This window comes from Labrus bergylta, chromosome 9, assembly GCF_963930695.1.
Source record: "Labrus bergylta chromosome 9, fLabBer1.1, whole genome shotgun sequence".
NCBI classification, from domain to species: domain Eukaryota; kingdom Metazoa; phylum Chordata; class Actinopteri; order Labriformes; family Labridae; genus Labrus; species Labrus bergylta.
In genome coordinates, this window is record NC_089203.1 from 30534878 (window position 1) to 30555160 (window position 20283).

The following is a 20283-nucleotide window of genomic DNA, read 5'->3' on the forward strand; positions in this document are numbered from 1 at the left end:
CAGACTGTTTTTAATCGAGATTACTCAACAAGACAGAAGAGGAGAGTTCAGTCAGAGTGCGGTTATAGACTGCAGTTTCTGTTTCCTTTTACACTAAGCTGTCACTTTGTGATGCGCACACGTTTGGATATTACGGTAAAGAAATCATTCTTGAAGAAAATCTGAATTTAGGACATTTAATCTGGAAACAAACATGTCAACAGCTGGTCAGGTAAGAAACAAACTTCACCTCCATAATATTTCACTGTTTGCTTTTTCAGTTATGCCGTGATAGGAAGTGAATCTGTTGCTGCTTTCAGTAACTTTTATTGTATTTCATCTCCATTTAATTTGTCTTTTTCTGCAAAACAACATTCTTACCCCCCTTTGCATTTATATTCTACAATTGCAAGCAGCTCTACAAACACACCGTGACTCACAAACACACGTTTCTGTCTCCCTGCCAGGTTATTAAATGCAAGGCAGCTGTTGCATGGGAGCCTGGGAAGCCCCTGACCATTGAGGATGTGGAGGTCGCTCCACCGAAGGCACGAGAAGTCAGAATAAAGGTCAGCTGCTTTCCACATGTTTGTGAGCAATGCAGAAAAACATGAGTGTATCATTTCCACATTTATCTGCACGCTTCCCTGTGGTAACAGCTGATAACCTTCACTTCCCTTCATGATGCTGATAGAAAAGATGCCACTTCCTCTGTCTGTTAGTCTCCTTTGTTGTATGATTAACAAACTGCCACATGGACTTGTGTGTGCAGGTTGTTGCCACAGGTGTGTGCCGCACAGACTGGGAACACCTGTATGAGAGGGAGAAGGGGATGAGGTTCAGACCTTTCCCGCTGGTGCTCGGCCACGAAGCAGCAGGGGTCGTGGAGAGCATCGGGCCAGGAGTGACCGCCTTCTCTCCGGGTACATTTGGAAGCTCACAAAAAAAATGAGCTCGTGTTTACTTTGTGTTACTGACTGAAGAAGCATTTCTGCCGTTTGTTTGTTTTGCAGGGGATCAAGTTATTCCTCTTTTCTTGCCACAGTGTCAGGAATGTGATCGATGTCAGAGTCTTAAAACAAACCACTGCAGGAAGAACTGGTGCTTTCATCACTTCTGTGCACACACATACACTCACCTTTACACTTTAGCTTCAGTGCTTTATAACTATGTGTGGTTTTTTTTTTAGGGCAAACACTCAAGCCGGTGTGATGGCAGACGGTACGAGCAGGATAAGTTGCCAGGATCAACAGGTGTTTCAGTTTCTAGGAGTCAGCTCGTTCTCTCAGTACACTGTAGTCCCTGATAGCTCGCTCACTAAGATAAGAAGTGATGCACCGCTGGATAAGGTGTGTCTGCTCGGCTGTGGCGTCTCCACAGGTTACGGTGCTGCTCTTAAAACCGGAAAGGTAAGAGACAAAGGTGAAGAGTATGCTTTGTTCTGAGAATAAGAGGGATGAAGATGTGACACAGTTTAAAAACATTTGAGATTAGAGTTTCTATCTAAAGGGGAAGAAAGTGTTTTTGTATTTGTACTGCCGCCAGCCGTGTTTACTGTACACGACTGGACTTTAGTGATTCCTCTCCCCACTCGATGCAGCTCACACAGGAGACAAACAGGCTGTTTAGGAAACCTCCTACTGTACTATAAGTTTCTACTGATATGTCCAAAATGCAGCGACAGTGTTTGACCTTTTCATTAATGTCAGTAAAACAGTCTAGAGCTTCCCCCTCTGTCTACTGGAGATGTAACGATGCACTCAACTCACGATAAGACTCTCAAGATTTATTTTACAAAATGAGACAAATTATGACAGAAAAAGGTTTTTCATGTGAACACTTTGTAATCTCTCCTGCACTTTGGGGCGAGCGAGGCTGCTTGTCAGTGTGGTTTGGCCTTTTAATGTTTGTTTTTTTCACACGACAAGGGGAGGTGATTTGAGCTTCTCGTTGTGGTGTCGATTAAATGCTGCATCATGTTGGTTGTGCTATTTGTGTGCTTCCCCGTCTTCTTGCAATAATTGCACACAGGTTTCTCACCTCTTTCATTTTCTGACTTGGGGAAGCCAAAATGTTTCCACACCTCCGATTTAAAAGACGATGGTGCATCGTCATCAAAAACTGTAGATTTATCCAAATTAGTATGAAATTTTGGCAATTTGGGAAACTGTGGATCTCATAGGGCTGGGAAATATATTGAGTTTTTAAGATATAGCGATATATTTTCAAACAAGATATAGGGTAATAGAGATATAGGGCCTTTGTGGTCAAGGCCCCTCGCCTGTGGAACAGCCTTCCTCCCTCAGTCTGCCCCCTCTGTGGAATCTTTTAAGTCCAGCCTCAAAACACACTTCTACACGTTGGCCTGTGAGTCCTAGTGAGGTTGCACATACTTCTTTCAAATGTACTTCTATCAAATGTCTTGCAATATTATTATCTAATTATATTGTTAGTATTCTGTTTGCATGTGTGTAGGCAAACTTGTATGTGTGAGTTTTGCCTTGTTATTTTAATTTTTTTAAAATCTGTATTGCTCTCTTGTTTCATGTACAGAACTTTGGTCAGCTGTTGCTGTTTTTAAATGTGCTTTATAAATAAATGGGATTGATCTCGTCAGGCGTTGTTGTTGTTGGTTACATTCTTTTTGCTCCAGGTGGAGAAAGATTCCACGTGTGCCGTGTTCGGGCTCGGCGCTGTTGGACTGGCCGCCGTCATGGGCTGCAAGGCTGCGGGGGCGAGAAGAATCATCGGGATTGACATCAACCCCGCCAAGTTTGAGAAAGCCGTGACGCTCGGAGCGACAGACTGCGTCAACCCCACAGATCATAAGAAACCCATCCAGGAGGTGGTGCTGGAGATGACCCAGGGAGGGGTGGACTTTGCTCTGGAGTGTCATGGAAGTCCGTCTGTCATGGTTTGTGTCTCGCTCGTGTTCAGAATCAGATTGACCACGAGGCTCCACAGTGTGACTTGTGGTTGGTTGGTCAGTCTTTATGTTCAAAGAGCTTTCATCATAACTTCCACAAAAAAAACAAAATAGTCACTCAATTACACAACTCTTCATTGTGCAACTGACATGTTTCAACACTCATGGGAGTCTATGAGTTTGTACATTTTTAGAATAAGCAGTATTTTTGATTTGTCCCAGACCGCAGCTCTTGAGTCTACAGTGGATGCGTGGGGTCTGTGTGTCATCGCTGGCTGGAATGAGACAGAAACGATGAGCGTCAAGGTGGAAAAGATCCTGATGGGACGCACCTTGAAGGGGACTTATTTTGGAGGTGAACTTTAACATGTTATCATGCTCTTTATAATACTTCAATACAAGTCAAAATACACTCCAAAGTGTCAGAGGTTAAAGGTCAATCAGTGAGATGTGTAGTGACCCCTGTAACTTTTAACTGAAGAGGAGATGACACGGGCTTTGAATGCTTTATAACAAAAATCAACATCCTGAGAGTTTGTAGGAGTCATTTTTCTGTGTCATGATTTAACTTACTGTTTGTGTCTTTTCCTTTAGGGGTTTATTAATGTCTGTTTTGTGCGTCATCCTCTCCTCAAGGTTGGAAGAGTGTGCAGGATGTACCTAACCTGGTGGATGAGTACATGGCCAACAAGCTGCAGCTGGACGAGTTTATCACACACAAACTCCCACTCAATCAAATCAATAAGGCCTTTGACCTGTTGAGCAGCGGGAACAGGTAAGGCCTGACTTATCAGGGTTACTAGATCTGTTTGTGATTATTTTGACGCATCATTTGGGGTCAAGGAGTTGGTCATTGCTGAGTTTAACGTTACATGTGTGGGGTTTGATTAAAGTATGAATCACCCACCTGTTCCTCATGTGATGATGACGACTCCATGTAGAAGTCCAGACGCCTTTTTCAGGAAGCAGGTCCGGTTCAAACCCCGAGTTGGTTCACCCTGAAACAAGGGGAACTCTGGGTTTTACATTTTAGAAAGGCGGGTCTCTCAAACCCAAAGAAGAGGAGTAACTCAGCCCGTTCTAGAAAGAGAGGTAGCATCAGCTCTGGGTCAGTTACTACGGTAACCGAGTCTGTGACCTTAACCTGGTCAGGAGCAGGTTTTACTTTAATGAACCCTTTCATGAGTTTCTCTCCGTCTCCTCCCCCTCACGGAGCCAGAAACATAGTTTCAGTCAGTCAGTATCGTGTGTGTGTTAGATAATAAATAAACTAACTAATGTTTATCTTAATGTTCAAATGATTTACTTCACTATCTGTTCATCAAATTATATCCTAACCTTTGTTTCTTCTGTTCCCATGTTTTTGTTCGTAGCATCCGCACTGTGATCAGCCTGTGGTGAAGGAAGAGTCTCCCCTTAAAGTGGAAATACCTTAAAGTATCACGTACGAGTACATTCAATGTGTTTGTAATTAAATTATGTGTAAAACTCTGTAGGGTTTTTAGTCTGGACATTTTTCAAAGAGCACCTGGCTGCAGGCTCAGCAGACCTTGGACCTCTGTTTTAAACATGTGCAAGAAGAGTCTCATCTGTAATCAGGAAATCAAGTGTTTACCAGATCTTATTTGGTATTTCTTGGCAGCTAAAATTAGAGCAGCTGTTTTCTATCTTAAGACTATCTCCCCATCAGGGGTGTAATGGAATCTACAAACAATTGTAATCCCTAAAAATGATGTGCTATGCAGAAAGGAAAAAAGTGAATCCAACAAACAAAAAATGATTCCCCCGAGGAACACATTAATGGTACGGTACAGCTCTTGCACATCTGGGGAGGGAAAACCAGCTGTCTCATTTTACAACACTTTTTGGTACAGATGACGTCCTCTCTATCCAGCCGAGAGGACTTTAGAACAGTGCAAAGAACACAGTGTCCAAAAGATTACCCTACAAACGGCTTGGCAGAAAGCACATTACTCCAGCTAGTTTGCATTACTTCAACACGAATATCCCTGACACATGCATTAAATGTGGCGTCCACAAGGAGTCTCTGTTTCACAGTATGTGGGAGTTGGATCTGTGCAGTCAAAAAGAGGTGCCTCTTAAATAAATAATATTATACTAAATAAATCTAGTTATTCAGTAGTATTTTAGTATCTAGCCTACTCAATGTTTGTTTCCTGGAGGCTAAACGATGCATGGCCTGCTCATGGAAGAAGTGGACATCCTGTGGAGTCTCTCAGTTGTTTTTGGCTTTTGAAAAGATAAGTTATATCTCCAAAAGAAAACTTGAAAAGTTTTGGGATGAATGGACAATTCTTTGTACAACCTTCTGGAGGATAATGATGAACAGATGTGTCAGTTGGACTGTTGTGTTTTTCTTTACCTGTGTCTCTGACTGTAACGCTTTAACCTTTTTGTGTATTCTTATAAAAGACAATAATATTATTGATGAGTAGGGCTCATCAGTGTGGTCCCAGAAATACAAATCCCACTGATTTTCTCCATAGTGGATTTGATTATTAGCCATAAAGTCAAAACCTTCCCAGGTAGACCGACCACGAGCTACTCAAGTGTGAAACGATGGTTTATGTTCCTGTAGGAGACAAGTTACTATGATAGCATCCTCGTTTTCATAAAAACATGATTTATTCACGATGTTAGGGTAAAGAACTACATTACCCACCACCACAGTGTCACAACGACGTCTCTGATTGGTAGCGCTCGCTGTTACCATGGTAATGTTTCACAGACAGATAGTTCTGCTAGCAGGCTAGCTAGTTAATTAGCCATCACGAAATGTACTAATAACCTCGTCATGCCGCAGTGAATAAAATATATCTCTTTATACACAAACTTCATATTACACCACCTGTTTAACAATTTAAAACACTATAATAAAGAGAAAGGTTACATTTAAGAAGCGGTTTCATTCGCAGTGGATTGTGGGATACGTAGTTTATTGACTCAAAACAAACATGTAGACACTTGTACCTTTGTCTTTTGTCTTTAAATGTTTTATAGTCATTAGTGTTGTGGAAGCTGGTTGTCTTGGTTTCATTCAATCTGTTGATAAAAGGATTTTGGAGGATTTGAACAGGCAGCAGTGTTCGCTCACTGTGAACAACTGTCTGAAATTACATATTGTTGTACTTTTTCAATTTCCATAATAAATGAAAAATAACTTTCCTGCTCCGTGTTTCTGCGCAGCCCGACTTTAATTATTTCAACCCGGCAAAACATGCACCAAATGTGCTTTTATTCACAACGGTTTCCCCGTAGGGAACCTTCAAGTGCCTTTTAGTCGTAAAAGTTTTATGCTCTCCGATTATTCCGGCAGCAAGTGAAGGCATCATAATTAAGATTAAACTAGCTGGCGGATAAACTCCGGTAATGTATACAATCTTCAAAGTCCCACCTGTAACTGAATCAAAGGGTTGTTTTTTTAGTTTCCTGGTAGTTAATATTACTAAAATAACATTCAATAAAAGTGATACAATTAAGCTAAATGGTCAAATTAACGCGTATCAACAAAGATGAAAGTAAAGCAACATCTGAACTGTTAGCATCTGTGTGTTTCACAGGAGCTTTCAAAATGTCTTACTGGATGTGCTGCAACGCCTGCTTCCTCTGTCCCAGTGCTGAGAGGAAGCTGGCTGTCACCACCTGTGGACATATCATCTGTAGTGTCTGTTTTCAGAAAGGTAAAGACTTTATTATGACTACAAAGGGAAGAACAGTCAGTGTGGTTAATGACTCAGAATCATCCTGCTGCTGCCTCCTGCAGGAGGAAACAGCGACATCTGTTGGATTGAAAGTGTTACTGCAGGGAGGATGACTCCACGTACTAAAACTAAAAAGTCTTTATTGTAATGATTGCTCACCTCTTAAACACTTCACTTAGTGTAAGCTGTGGTGCCTTAATCAAGCAAACTTTATTTATACAGCACCTATAGTCCAGAAAAGTTGTTGGCAAAAAGTAGTTTATAAAATCATTGAGAGACTAATGCACACCAATAAGAACTAAAAAAATATGTATAAAAATAAAATAAATAAAAGCAGCAAGATATTAAACTAAATATACAAGAGGAAAATATTTAAAATTGTAGTAGGATAAAAAGACGATACAGCAATGTTAAGATTTGAATTGATATAAAGAAGTATATAAAAGCCAGACTGAATAAATGAGTTTTCAGATTGTGGGCTCCTCTCAGACCCTCAGGAAGGTCGTTCCACGGTCTCAGAGCGTAACAGCTCAAAGGTTTTCTGTCCTCCTCTGTGGAACAACTAAGAGAGAGGAAGTGGAGGATCTGAGGGGCCGTACTGGTTCATAAACTAAAATCATGATCTGATAGGTAGTCTGGTGCAAGGCCATGTAAATATAACACTCAGGATACAAAATTTACTTTAACTACAATATGTATTATAAATAATAAATTATCAAAAAAACAAGATGTAACAAATTAAGGTGTACCAGGCTAATATAGGTTAGACTCTTGGAGCTGGTGGAGAATTAATTAAACACATGACACAGAATGTTGATAACCGGTTTGGTATTTCAAAGTTCAATTTTTAACAAATAACAAAAAACACTTGAACTTAATCAAGGAAAATACCACAATTAAAGAAAAGAAAATAGGCCTTCAATTCACAGATCCTTAAGGGCATTTTTTACCCTCCATACAACATTGGCTAAATATTCCCAATTCTATTCGTATAAATCAACTCACCAAAACACATTACACGTACTGCAGTTATTTGTTTTGTGTGTGCAGATGGCCAACAAATTCAAATGTTTATTTAGGTAGGGGAAATCCTACCACACCCTTTAACCAGACAGCCAGGCCTGAGGCCTGCCTTTTGAGGGAATCTTGAGTCTTTTGAAGTTGCTCCTTTAGCTCGCCATCTTCTTTGCTCCGGCAACATGGCCTGACCTGTTTAGGGAAACAGGTAACAAAATCACACGTCTGCTCAATTTGGGAGCAGCAATTTAATCAAATGTTCCATTGTGGATGTCTCACAGTGTTCAGTCCTGAAACATTCCTCCTCAGCAGCAGCAGCAGCAGCAGCTCCTCAAGGGCTTGAAGTCTCAGTTGAGTTAAGTCCAGCTTTGTGTCAGGAGTTGAAAAGCACTTTCAGAAGTTCTCCTTGACTGTTTTAGGAATGACTGTCTCCTGCTGCCTTCTGACTGACTCCTTGATTGGTTTCAATCAGGTGATTAGTTTACCTGGGGAAAGGGGATACATGCCTGTTGGCTGCAGGCTGCATCCAATTGGCTCGGGGGATTCGAATGACAGTTGCTGTTGTCCAATTTCAGCAGTGTTACATAATGCTTTATAAACTAATAAAATAATTTTAAAATCAACATGAAAACTAACAGGCAGCCAGTGTAAAGATTTTAAAACAGGTGTGATGTGTGCTCTCCTTCTGGACACACAGAAGTGGGAATACTTTTACATCGCCCATTCAGCAGAGGATCTGTAATAAACAGTGACAACAAAGACTCCTCTTGCATATTTAGTCAGTGCGTACTAGCCAATTAGAGACAGTAGTGAGGGTCATCCTTTCACCATCCTAGGAAAAAATGGCAGCATACTACTGATATTTGTCAATCAATCAATGGTGTGACTGGGAATCAGAGGGGATTTAGAAGATGTGTATACCCAATGAAGACTGAAAAACAAGTAGGTATACTCCATATACCTGCATACACCCTGCACTACACCACTGAGTGTAAGTAGGGCTGGGCGATATGGACCAAAACTCATATCTCCATATTGTTTAGCTGAATGGCGATACTCGATATATATCGATGTATTTTATTAACAGTGAAAACACATGGAAAAATAAACTACCTGTTTGTGAATTTAAAAAGTAATATTATAAAATAAAAATGTTCCTTAAATCCAATAAAAGAGAGAGAGAGGAGGAGCAGACAGTCAGTCATCATCAGTGAGATGAGAAGAAGGAGACCTGGCACCTCTGTAACGTTATTTTAATGCAACATAAACTAAATCCATATTAACGAGATTGTCTTACCCTATATCTTGTTTGAAAATATATCGATATATCTTAAAAACTCGATATATTTCCCAGCCCTAAGTGTAACTACCTTGACCTCTGGGTTGATCTCTCTGCTTTAAAACACAAATTGAGTCCACTTTTTTAATAACAATAACTCTGTCCAGTGTAGTTACTGTGTAATTTTCCATTATTGTATTTTTTTATTAAACTGAAATAATTAACTGATAAATATGTTTGATTTGATTTTTAACTTCTATTTTTATTTTTGATAATTATATTCCCGTCCCCTGTTTTCTGGAGCTGCTGTAATGCACAAATTTCCCCCACGGGGATCAATAAAGTTTATCTTTATCTTTATCTTTATCTTAATCTTAATCTTAATCTTTATCTTGATCTTGATCTTGATCTTGATCTTGATCTTTACCTTTACCTTTATCTTTATCTTTATCTTAATCTTAATCTTAATCTTAATCTTAATCTTAATCTTAATCTTTATCTTTATCTTTACCTTTATCTTTACCTTTATCTTTACCTTTATCTGTGGTCGTTATGAAGGCAGCATACTGTATTGTTCTGTTACCTGTTTTAATTTTCAGGTAGGAAAAATGATTATAACTTCACTGCTGCTGCCTACGTATGGAGCCAGGACAGTGACAGCTACAAAAAAAGAAACATTGGCATTGAAACACTGGAACACATTGAAACATTACTTTTTCCAGCTCGAGTCTACACGTCCTCTATTCATGCACCAAGAGAGTTTGTCATTTTGTCTGTATTCATTTGCAACTCTCCTCTCAGGCAACCAAGGCAAGTGTTTAATATGCAACGCCAGGTGCCAGATATCCCCTCTCTCTGACAAAGTAAGCATCGTTCTACTCTATCTTTGGGCTGGATAAACTTTCACTTTATTCTAAATGTAAACAAAGATGAATCAATCTTTTTTAGGGGTCATAAGATTTGTCTTCTTTTTCTTCTTTCCAGAGCAGCTCAGAGGTGAAGGCCCTGTTCACCGACATCAATGTTGTCGCAACCAAGCACTTCACTGAAATCAGCAAGGTTTGGTTATTGTTCCTTTAGCTTTATATTCCAAATGTTGAAGGTTCAAGTTAAGAAGTTTCTGTTTGGTGGAGTTATATGTAACTGTAGAGAGTTCCTGTTTCCATTGTGTTGAAAATGAAGCCGATGCTGAAGTGTAAAATCCTGCAGTTCCTGGAGTGTCCACTAGAGGCTGGCTGCAGAAGCACAGGAAGTCACATACACACCCATTCTAAAAAGCCTGTTTTTACAGCAGAGATGAACATGTTTACAGCCTGGTTCAAAAAACCAAATAGGTGTGATTAGCTCATGTCTGGATGGACACACACTGTACGGGGGGTGAATGTTTTGATGACTCATCAGTTTTGATTTGATGAAGGATAAGAGTTATTCACAATAAGGCGTGTAGCTGACCTGATTGACAGGTGGGCGCGGTGTAACGGTTTGTCAGGAGGTTTAAAACCCGCCTCAGCTCCAGCTCTCAGCCTGTCGTTAGGTTGACTGAAAGTTAGACTGAGACAGCATTTCCAGTATGGAGACCGCCATCGATGGGACTCCAGCGCCCCCTGCAGGAACCGAAGGGGGACGTCACTCAGGCTTCATCCAGTAATATTTACAGTCTATGATTGACACAGGTGGATGATTTAAGATGAAGCAGGTGCTTCATAAATGTACAACTTGAATCAAAAATGAAAAAAAAAGTATCCGGCTTTATTAAGCGAGTTTACACTTTTATACACTATTATAAATATATTTTGTTGTTATTTTTTTTCACAGACTTCATGCAGAACTGTGTCTTTCCCTTTTTCTCAGGTTTTTATGTTCCAGGCAAGACATCAAAAGAGACTTTTGGCTCATTACCAGCAAAGGGTGAGAGACCGCTGCCTAATGTTGCAGGATGTTTGATGGTGTGTGTGTGTGTGTGTGTGTGTGTGTGTGTGTGTGTGTGTGTGTGTGTGTGTGTGTGTGTGTGTGTGTGTGTGTGTGTGTGTGTGTGTGTGTGTGTGTGTGTGTGTGTGTGTGTGTGTGTGTGTGTGTGTGTGTATTTTAGGGGTTTGCCTCTCATTGGGCAGCTAGATTGTCACAGCTGTCACACTCCATTCATTCAGCAATTGTAGAAAATGTGTGACATTTAGTGTTTTTGGTACTGGAATCGGTCTTGGTCTCGAGACCACTTTTTGAAGGTCTCGGCCTCTTCTCGCAATCGAAAGCATCTTGGTCTCGGTCTCAGACTGGGCAGACTCCAGATTTTAAATCAAGATAGGTCAAGACCACCACTGATCGGCTAGTCATCACTGTGATGAGAAGGAAAACTCCTCTTTCTAAAAGAACAAATAACTTTGTTTGATTTTTATCCCCCGGTTACGGACACAACCTTCCCGTTGTTACGGTTGAAGTGAGGGACACGCCCCCTAAACACAAGATGATGATTTTTCTGAGATATTTATGGTGTTGGTCCCTAAATGTCTCGGTTTTTTCTCGTCCTCGGAGCACTCTGGTCTCCGGTATATCTCGGTCTCGGTTAGTGTGGTCTTGACCACAACACTAGTGACATGAATTACTTCAATCTGCCGACCTTGTTCTGTTTTGACTAAAATGGATGTAAACATGTCTTACAGCGCTAACCTTTTCTTTTTGAAATGTGATGCAGAGCGAGAAGCTGGAAGACGTTTTAGTCAAGATGAAGCAGGAAATGCAGCAGATGTCAAAGTAAGCTACATGCTTCTCTTTCATTCTTTCTTTCTTTTACATGTTTATAAAATCCAGTTCATGACATGGAATATCGACTTGTGTTCCTTTTTTTAAAGGAAGCTTAACGAACAGAGCGCCTACATTGCAAAGCTGGAAAACTCTCTTCAGCATCACAGGTACAGCACAGACCAGACACCTCTTACATATATCCATACTGTGGGTGTTATCGCTCTCAGAAGCTTGAGACTGTTCAATGTTTGTAGGTAGTCTGTAGCCCTGTTGAGACTGCTTAAGTAATCAGTGGCTTCACCTGGGCGGAGACTACAGAAGGGGAGAAGGGACAAACAGCACAGGGAGACATACAGCTGTAACAATGATGCTCATGAAATAAATCACTGACATAGGGCTTAAAGAGGAGGTCGTAAAACCTGTAATAATCTGGACTTAAATGGGGGTGGTATTATTTTTAAAGCTTGGAAGATCCTCTTCATAGAAAGTTTTTACAGCCAACTAGCTGTAATGCCCCTCTTCTTCCACAAGGTGTCGTTACATGCTCATGTTCTCCTGAAACCTGCTGCAGCCAGCACTCGGACAGAAGACAGAGAGCCACCTTTTAATAAATAATCACATTTGTGACTTCTTATTTTTGGGCCACACTTTTATTTATTTTTTAAAGAACAGCTGTACATGTCAGGAGGAGTGAGGTGGATGTTCAGTGGATGTGTGATGTCCTGTTCTATTGAGGTTGCAATGTGTTTGATGGCCCTGTTGTTGAGTTCAGTGATGATGGGTGTGTTGGGAGACTGATTATCATGACAGCCGTGGTTGGGATGCTTCTCTCCTGTCAGATGGGGATTCAAACCAGGAACCTCCTCGCTGTGAGGCAGCAGCGCGAACCACTGCAGCACCGTGCAGCCGTATCTTAAGAGTGATTCTTAAACTATTCCCGCCAATATTTAGACTCTGACTAAGTTCTTATGAAAGTTTGTTTTTTATCCTTTTCACTCGTTCGATGGTTCAAGCTGACGTGTGTAAGGGAGTGATGTCTGTTATGTTGTTTCTCATTCAGTTCCAAAGTTTCATCAGGGCCTCAGATGAGCCACAGTTCCCACACTCCACAGAGACACAAACCAGGTAAACAACAATCTCACTCTTTTTTATTTAATGCCAAAAAAAAGTTTTTCAGGACTTTCAGGCAAATGTGAAATCACTAATGAAGATTTTTGCTGTTTTTTAAAGGTCCCATATTCTTCTTTTTCTGGTTTTATATGCTCTTTAGTGTGTTTTCTAAGTGTCCTGTGCATGTTTAGTCACATCTATGTGCAAAAATTCAAAGTCTGCGGAAACGTGTCTTCTCCTACGTCCTCCTGTTAGCTGTAGCATTAGCTGCATGTAACGCTCGGTTCTAGCCCCCTTCAATAAAAATGTGTCAGTGCGACGTCTTGTCAGTGTGATGTCACTGATCTAAGCCCATTGGCTCGTTGTGGCCCAGCAGCTCATGTTGAAATTTCCGAGACGCGTGCTGAGCAACTGACCAATAACGACAGAGCGGATCGGCAGACCAATCAGAGCAGACTCTTAACAGTTTGGGCTCAACAGAGTGTAGCTGATGGACTCAGAGCGGAGAGGGAGCAAGGAGGAGCAGTTCATGAAAACAGACACTTTTTTAGAACTTTATCTATTGTGAACGTACAAAAGTAGGAACATAGATTAAATATAAGAACCCAAAAAGGGCGCTACGCTTCTTCTCCAGTCGGCCGCGTTCTGCTGCAAACGCTCTCTACTCAACGATAACAACTGAAAGAAGAGGCTGGTGCTCAGAAAACAAGCGCTAGGTGGACGCGGGGTTTAAAAAAATGCACAGCCAAGCAGGATGTGCAAGAGACTAAAAAAGGAAATCATGCAAGACAAGAATCTCTTTACACTTCTCCAGCTAGTCTGAATTCTCTGCACGACCATGAATGTCTGGCCATCATTAATCGTTAACTCTGCTTGTTGATGTTTCTGTTTCAGTCCTACAGATCCTGTATAACTCCCCCATGTCGCTCTCAAGACACTCGTCAATGGCTAATGTGTGAGTTACCTTCTTCTTTGTTAATCTTTGATTTGCACTCAGCCTTCCTCGGTCTCCCTGCCCTTGGAGCGAGACAGACGGGGAGAGAGAATGTCGGAGGTGTTTTCTCAGTGCAGCACTCTTACGTCCTGGCTTCAGCCGCGGCATCTTGTGTTAGCTTTAGCTGCTGTTGGGCTTTGCCCTGCCCTGCGGCTTCCTGCACACACTCACACACCTGAATAAGCGCAGCCTCACCGGGGGTTTAGTCAGGATTCCCTGTTTGCTTTCCCAGACACCGTTGACACAGGACTGATTGGCTGCCGGAGTTTAATAGAACAAATGTTGTTTCATCCTCTGAGGCTGAAACTTTAGATTCTCTCACTGAGGGAAAGCAGTATGGATGGAAAGTGGAAATGAACCCCCGTGCCTGCAGGGTCTACTCAGCCTGTGTTTAAAGTGAATTGATTAGGTTTGCTCATGCAGAGGTTTGAATATAAGTGGTTATCTCTTTATTTGTTTAACCTTTTTTTGAAACAGGAGTATTCACTGTCACTGTTGTAGAAAAAACAAGAATGAGGACCCGCTTGTAGATTAGCAGAAAGGGATTTAATCAAATTAAGCACAAAAAAAAGCAAACGGTTTCAGAGTCCAAACGACCAAAATGTCCAAGTAAAAGGAAAAACACTAAATTCCAATCAACACAAAGACATACAAGGAAGAGCTAGCTAGAAGGCGACTGAAATCCAGAGAGGTTGACATATAACTGACAGAGAAGGGAAGGAACACAGAGACTCACTCTGCATCCCTGTGGTGTCGGACATATTACAGAAGTCTCATGTGGAACATCGATGTTATTGTAGGAGGTGTTTTGAAAAAATTGGTTTTTACATTCTCCTCAAAATTAAAGGCCGAATCAGCAGCTTTCTCCTTCAAAATAAAAGACAGACTTCTCCTTCAAAATAAAATACAGACTTCTCCTAAAGTGAAGTTTCTCCATTGTCCCTTCTGGGCCTCCGTACATGTGTGGTGGTGACTGTGTCTGCAGACTCTGTCCTCTCACTGGATTTTACTGTTCTGATTTGTTCTGGTTGACTCGGGAGGTTTCTGGGCGGAGCTGGTGTGTTTCCTCCAGCCAATGAGAGCGCAGCAGGTGAGTTTAGGAGTGGATACAGTTCAGTGATTAGATGCCATCAAAATCAGCAAATATTACGTAGCAGCAAAGAAGAGAAAATATAATGAGAGTGAGGAGAAACACCAAGTGGATAAAGATCGTTCTAAAACGAGGGTGAACCTTGTGTTGGACGTGGAGTTGATCTACTTCCTGTTGGACAGGAAGGTGACAAACACCGGCGGTTAGCTTTTGCTAGCAGTGTTAGGTTGCAGTGTAGCTACAAGCAGTAAACGTACACACTACGTCCTGCAGTGAGTGAGAGCTTCTGGGGTGATGAGCCCAGGAGGAGGGGCTTAGTTTGAATGTTGTGTTTTCCTTTTGACTGACTCCACCTTTCAGTGAATCACAGATTAAAGTCTTTAAATTGAAACTGCTAATAAATAATAATAAATGTTCAGGCCTCACTGAAGGACGAGAACAATCAAAGCATACCATGAATGATGAAGTGTGCTCTTCTCTCCTGCAGCGCTGAAAACATGGAGGTGGATGGTCTCTTCAGGAAGGTGAGTTTCATTATTTGAGCTCCAGTTTGAATCCAGTTCCTGTGATACGATGTGTGTAAAGCTCTGTGTAGATTATTCAACATCCTGACATGAAGTTTCTCCGTCTTCCAGCCAAACAGCGCCCCCAGGCTGTCACTAATCAGCCCGCCGCAGGACGGACGAATGGGTATGTGCTTTGCCTCTTTGTTATTCATGTAAACTCATTTATAGCTTACAGACCGCTGCGGAGGTTTAAGTAGTTTACATCCCCTGACGACTCCAGACAAACACCTATCAGGATAAACTGAGAGCTTTGGGCACTTGTGACCCTCATACAGCACACGGGACAATAAGTCAATCACAGCAAAGTCCTCGCCGAACGCCACTTCAGTGAGGTTTGCTGATATTTAGAGGAGAATCCGTCTCCTTACATCGCTGCAGGATGAAAGTCCACAGACGTACAGACAGCTTCAGTATTTTCTGATGTGTCTGGGTCGATAATGTTGCTGTTTGAGAAGTGAAGGGCAATAACTTCATCATCATCATCATCAGAGCATAGCTGAGCAAGCTAACATTAGCTAGTTAACATCAGGATGACTGTCAGCTAGTTTTGTTTTGTGGGTAGAAGAACATCCCGGGCCATCACATTCAACAACAACTGTCTTCTGCTGTCTGTGTCACTGAGACTGATAACTTCTCCGTGTCGTGCAGCAGCAGGAAGCCTTTCTTACCTGCCATGTGGGCGGTTCGGAATTTCACTGTCTGGGAAATAAAACAGTTAAAGTCTCTGTGTCTCTGCCTGCTGAAGGTATGCATGCTAAAGCTGCAGGTTTAAAAAGCGAGGTGTCATCGTGATAAAGACATAATTGCTCTGTAATACCCCGACAAAACCACCGTGGAGCGCAGCCCGTGTGAAGGGATTACAGACTCCTCAGATGACCACCCACGGATATTAAACCCATGCAGATGTTGGCTGATGTTTTGTTTAGGATTACACCCCCTGAGTTCCTTCTCTCCTTAAGGTTTGACTTTCATTGTGGCAGGTAAATCCGCGTACAGCCGTCACATCTCATCAGGAATGTCTCGTTCTTCATTAGCTATGTTTCAGTGTTCACTTTGGTAAATATCAGCATATCTGCAGACTTCTCCAGTCACAGCAGGACGACATGTGCCGTTTCCTAAATGATACCTGCAGCATGCAAGAAAGCAGAAAAAACATCAGCCTATGATCATGCATTTTTTTAATACTGTGAAATGTAAAAAACATGTCTCTGATGTCTCCTTTAGGTACCATCCCTCATCGATCGTCCGATCAGAACCTGATGGCCAACTACTCAGCTCGCTCAGCCACAGTCAGGTGACTTCTTTATCTTTTTTTAAGACAGAAGGTGAACATACAAACAGTCAGTGAATAAGTAATAACTACAATCAGTGGAAAGTATAATGCAGAAGAAATTGTCAGACATGAAGATAGATTCAATTAAATGTCCAAAAAGGAGAGGGAAGAGTCACTTTAAAGGTCACATATTCTCCTCCTCTTCTTCAGTGTAAATAAGTCTCAGAGCTCCTCAAAACATGTGTGTGAAGTTTCTTGTTCTAAATCCACTCTGATCCTGTATTTGATCATGTCTATAAACCCCTCTATTTCAGCCCTGCTCAGAACAGACTGTTTCTGTGTCTGTACCTTTAAATATGTAAATGAGCTGTGTCTGACCACGCCCCCTCTCTGGAAGGGCTTGGGTGTCTCGGGCTTTCTCGCTCCATGTCCTATTGTTTACGGTGAGAAGGCAGACTCAGAGGGCAGAACAAACACCTAGCTGTGGGAGTGTCACCCACCTGGGGGAGGGGCTACTGCCCTTTGTGATGTCATGATGGGAAAATCTCCAAACGGCCTGTTTGAGCACACATTTTCTGAAAAGAGGAGCAGGCAAAAGACGGAGAGGATGGAATCATTGGGGGGTTTGTAGACAGATTAGGGACACATAATAGAGTAAGAGGAACATGGAGAAGAGGATTTAGCATCACATGTTAAAAAACAAAAAGAATAAAACAAAATAAACAGTGAGCATCAGTAACGTCTCCTCTTCTCTCACAGTCGTTTTCGAGGAGCACCGATGACCCCAGATGTTTCATACAGCCACACGTCTGGATGGAAGTCTCCTATCTTCAAACCTGTCTCCTCCTTCAGACACTCCTTGTCCTCCCTGGTGTTCCCTCCTCCATAACACACACACACACACACACACACACACACACACACACACACACACACACACACACACACACACACACACACAGACACACAGACACACACACACACACACACACACACACACACACACACACCATGGAGCCTTTAGAGGGAACACACCTGGCCACTGACATGTGTTCAAAGGTATTCACGTCTCTCACAGACTAGAAGAAATGTTTGTGTGCTGTATTTTAACAACCCTGGATCCACAGTTGTATTTACATGAGAATGGGACGTACTTCAATTTTAATATGCAATTAAATGACACGTTGAACGCCCCACTGAACGTCTCTTCATTTGTGTCCCGCCCCTGCAGAAGAACAAAACGTCTCCTCCTGACCTAAACTCTCTGATCCAGGTCTGCACTCCCTCCCCCCCACTACGCTCTGCCAATGAAAGGCGTCTGATCCAACCTTCACATCAGGGTCCCAAGTCTCTGACTAGACTCTTCTCCTCTGTCGCCCCCCGGTGGTGGAATGAACTTCCAAACTCCATGTGATCTGCAGAGTCCCTCTGCACCTTTAAGACCCAGCTCTTTATGAACACCTACCACCTTCATGATGATGATGCCATTTAGGATGGTTTTTATGCTGATTAGAACTCTCCAGAACTCTTAGAAGTCTCACTTCCTGTCAGCACCTGTGCGTCCGATCAGCTGTTTGTCTTAACTTCCTGACGTTGTCTCCTCCTCTCTCTCTCTTCTTGTTTGTTGTTCTTACTCTCTGATGTACGTCACTTTGGATAAGAGCGTCTGATAAATTCATTTTAGAAGTCTGTGCATCAGTTTGGCCACCCCAGTCGAAGAAGTCTGGCTCCGCCCCTGACCACCACGCAGCCCTAACAGCTTCCAGCCAAGGGCACGATGTGACAGGACGTCCCACTCTGCTGCACCAGCACCTGTTCAGGTCACAAAGATAAACTAGGATTATGTGCAAGAGAAAAGTGACGTCCCCTTTACTGGATTCTACAAGACGAGACGTCAGGGTTGACACACTAATGCTACAGTAACATCAAGAACGCCTTCAGGCAGAGACTCTGCAGTCCCGCCTCGCCAGCGGCGGCCTCTAACTTCGGTAACATGATTCATAATTTCAGCCACAAATTTTTTGTTACAACACAGCCCGCAGGTGAAGACAAAGCAAAGTGTAGCCGAATAGAAACATGATATCACCTGAGGTCATCGCAACCAGGAGAGAGGCTGATACGATGAAGCGGGCGGCGAGGACGACCCGATGTGTTCAGACAGGTCGCTCCTCTCTTTGTCGACCTGCGTTTCTGCCTCTTTTGTCCCCGGTTGTCAGGCGGTGAATGGCGTCTATTGAAGAGGGCTCAGGTGTGACTGTGTGTGTGTCCGGGCTTTGTGCAAGTTACATTCAGGCACTTTCTAGTGTGTGTGTGTGTGTGTGTGTGTGTGTGTGTGTGTGTGTGTGTGTGTGTGTGTGTGTGTGTGTGTGTGTGTGTGTGTGTGTGTGTGTGTGTGTGTGTGTGTGTGTGTGTGTGTGTGTGTGTGTGGGGTATTGTACAGAGTCAGTAGGCCTGATCCTCCTCCGTGCTCTGTTGGGGGTTTGAAGTCGTTTCCTGTTTTTAAGGTCCACTTAGAGAGAAATGGCTCCCCGGGGCGGACAGAGCTGTCATGGTGTGACACACTGACGGGGAGAAGACTTAATCAGAATAATCTCTCCCTTGTGTGCTCACATAAACACACACATATAAACACACACACACACACACACACACACACACATTGGGCAATCTTTTGTGCAATATCTCTCACAATTACAAACAGTCCGCTCAGTCTGTTCTCACAACATCTCCCCTCTTACTCTCACTTTCTCCTCTGCACACACACCCTCTCTCTCTCTCTCTCTCTCTCTCTCTCTCTGTCTCTCTCTCTCTCTCTCTCTGTCTCTCTCTCTGTCTCTCTCTCTGTCTCTCTCTCTCTCTCTCTGTCTCTCTCTGTCTCTCTCTCTCTCTCTCTCTCTCTGTCTCTTTCTCTCTCTCTGTCTCTCTCTCTGTCTCTCTCTCTCTCTGTCTCTCTCTCTCTCTGTCTCTCTGTCTCTCTCTCTCTCTCTGTCTCTCTCTCTGTCTCTCTCTGTCTCTCTCTCTCTCTCTCTCTCTCTGTCTCTTTCTCTCTCTCTGTCTCTCTCTCTGTCTCTCTCTCTCTCTGTCTCTCTCTCTCTCTGTCTCTCTGTCTCTCTCTCTCTCTCTGTCTCTCTCTCTGTCTCTCTCTGTCTCTCTCTCCTCTCTCTCTCTCTCTCTGTCTCTTTCTCTCTCTCTGTCTCCTCTCTGTCTCTCTCTCTCTTCTGTCTCTCTCTCTGTCTGTCTCTCTGTCTCTCTCTCTCTCTCTGTCTCTCTCTCTCTCTGTCTCTCTGTCTCTCTCTCTCTCTCTGTCTCTCTCTCTGTCTCTCTCTCTCTCTCTCTCTCTCTCTCTCACACACACACACACACACACATCTTTGTATGGCTCCAGGCTGTACAAATGAGTCCTGCCACTTCAGAGAGCTAAAGAAAACTATTCTGATGTCAGTGTAATTATTCAGAAGCGTGTTCCACAGCTTGTCTACCCGCCTCTCCCTCCCTCCCTCTCTCTCTCTCTCTCTCTACTCTCACTTTGTGTGTCTCTATCTCTTTCTGTGTGTGTGTGTGTGTGTGATAGAGAGAGAGAGAGAGAGG

At 42.7% G+C, this 20283-nt stretch overlaps 2 protein-coding genes across 2 annotated transcripts; both read left to right on the top strand.

Moving 5' to 3' along the window:
• Positions 1 to 16: 16 nt before the first annotated feature.
• LOC110000066 (alcohol dehydrogenase class-3) lies at positions 17 to 6101 on the top strand. The gene is made up of 9 exons (XM_020655244.3): positions 17 to 211; positions 447 to 548; positions 752 to 902; positions 993 to 1080; positions 1169 to 1388; positions 2633 to 2893; positions 3128 to 3260; positions 3542 to 3680; positions 4279 to 6101. The coding sequence occupies exons 1-9, from the start codon at positions 194 to 196 to the stop codon at positions 4304 to 4306; spliced, it is 1140 nt and encodes a 379-aa protein (XP_020510900.2). The 5' UTR covers positions 17 to 193; the 3' UTR covers positions 4307 to 6101.
• Positions 6102 to 6197: 96 nt separating this feature from the next.
• On the top strand, positions 6198 to 17891 carry LOC110000063 (probable E3 SUMO-protein ligase RNF212). The gene is made up of 12 exons (XM_020655242.3): positions 6198 to 6606; positions 9725 to 9786; positions 9908 to 9982; positions 10775 to 10831; positions 11613 to 11671; positions 11770 to 11829; positions 12723 to 12787; positions 13667 to 13727; positions 15344 to 15380; positions 15492 to 15546; positions 16647 to 16716; positions 17455 to 17891. The coding sequence occupies exons 1-12, from the start codon at positions 6411 to 6413 to the stop codon at positions 17582 to 17584; spliced, it is 927 nt and encodes a 308-aa protein (XP_020510898.3). The 5' UTR covers positions 6198 to 6410; the 3' UTR covers positions 17585 to 17891.
• Positions 17892 to 20283: the final 2392 nt, after the last annotated feature.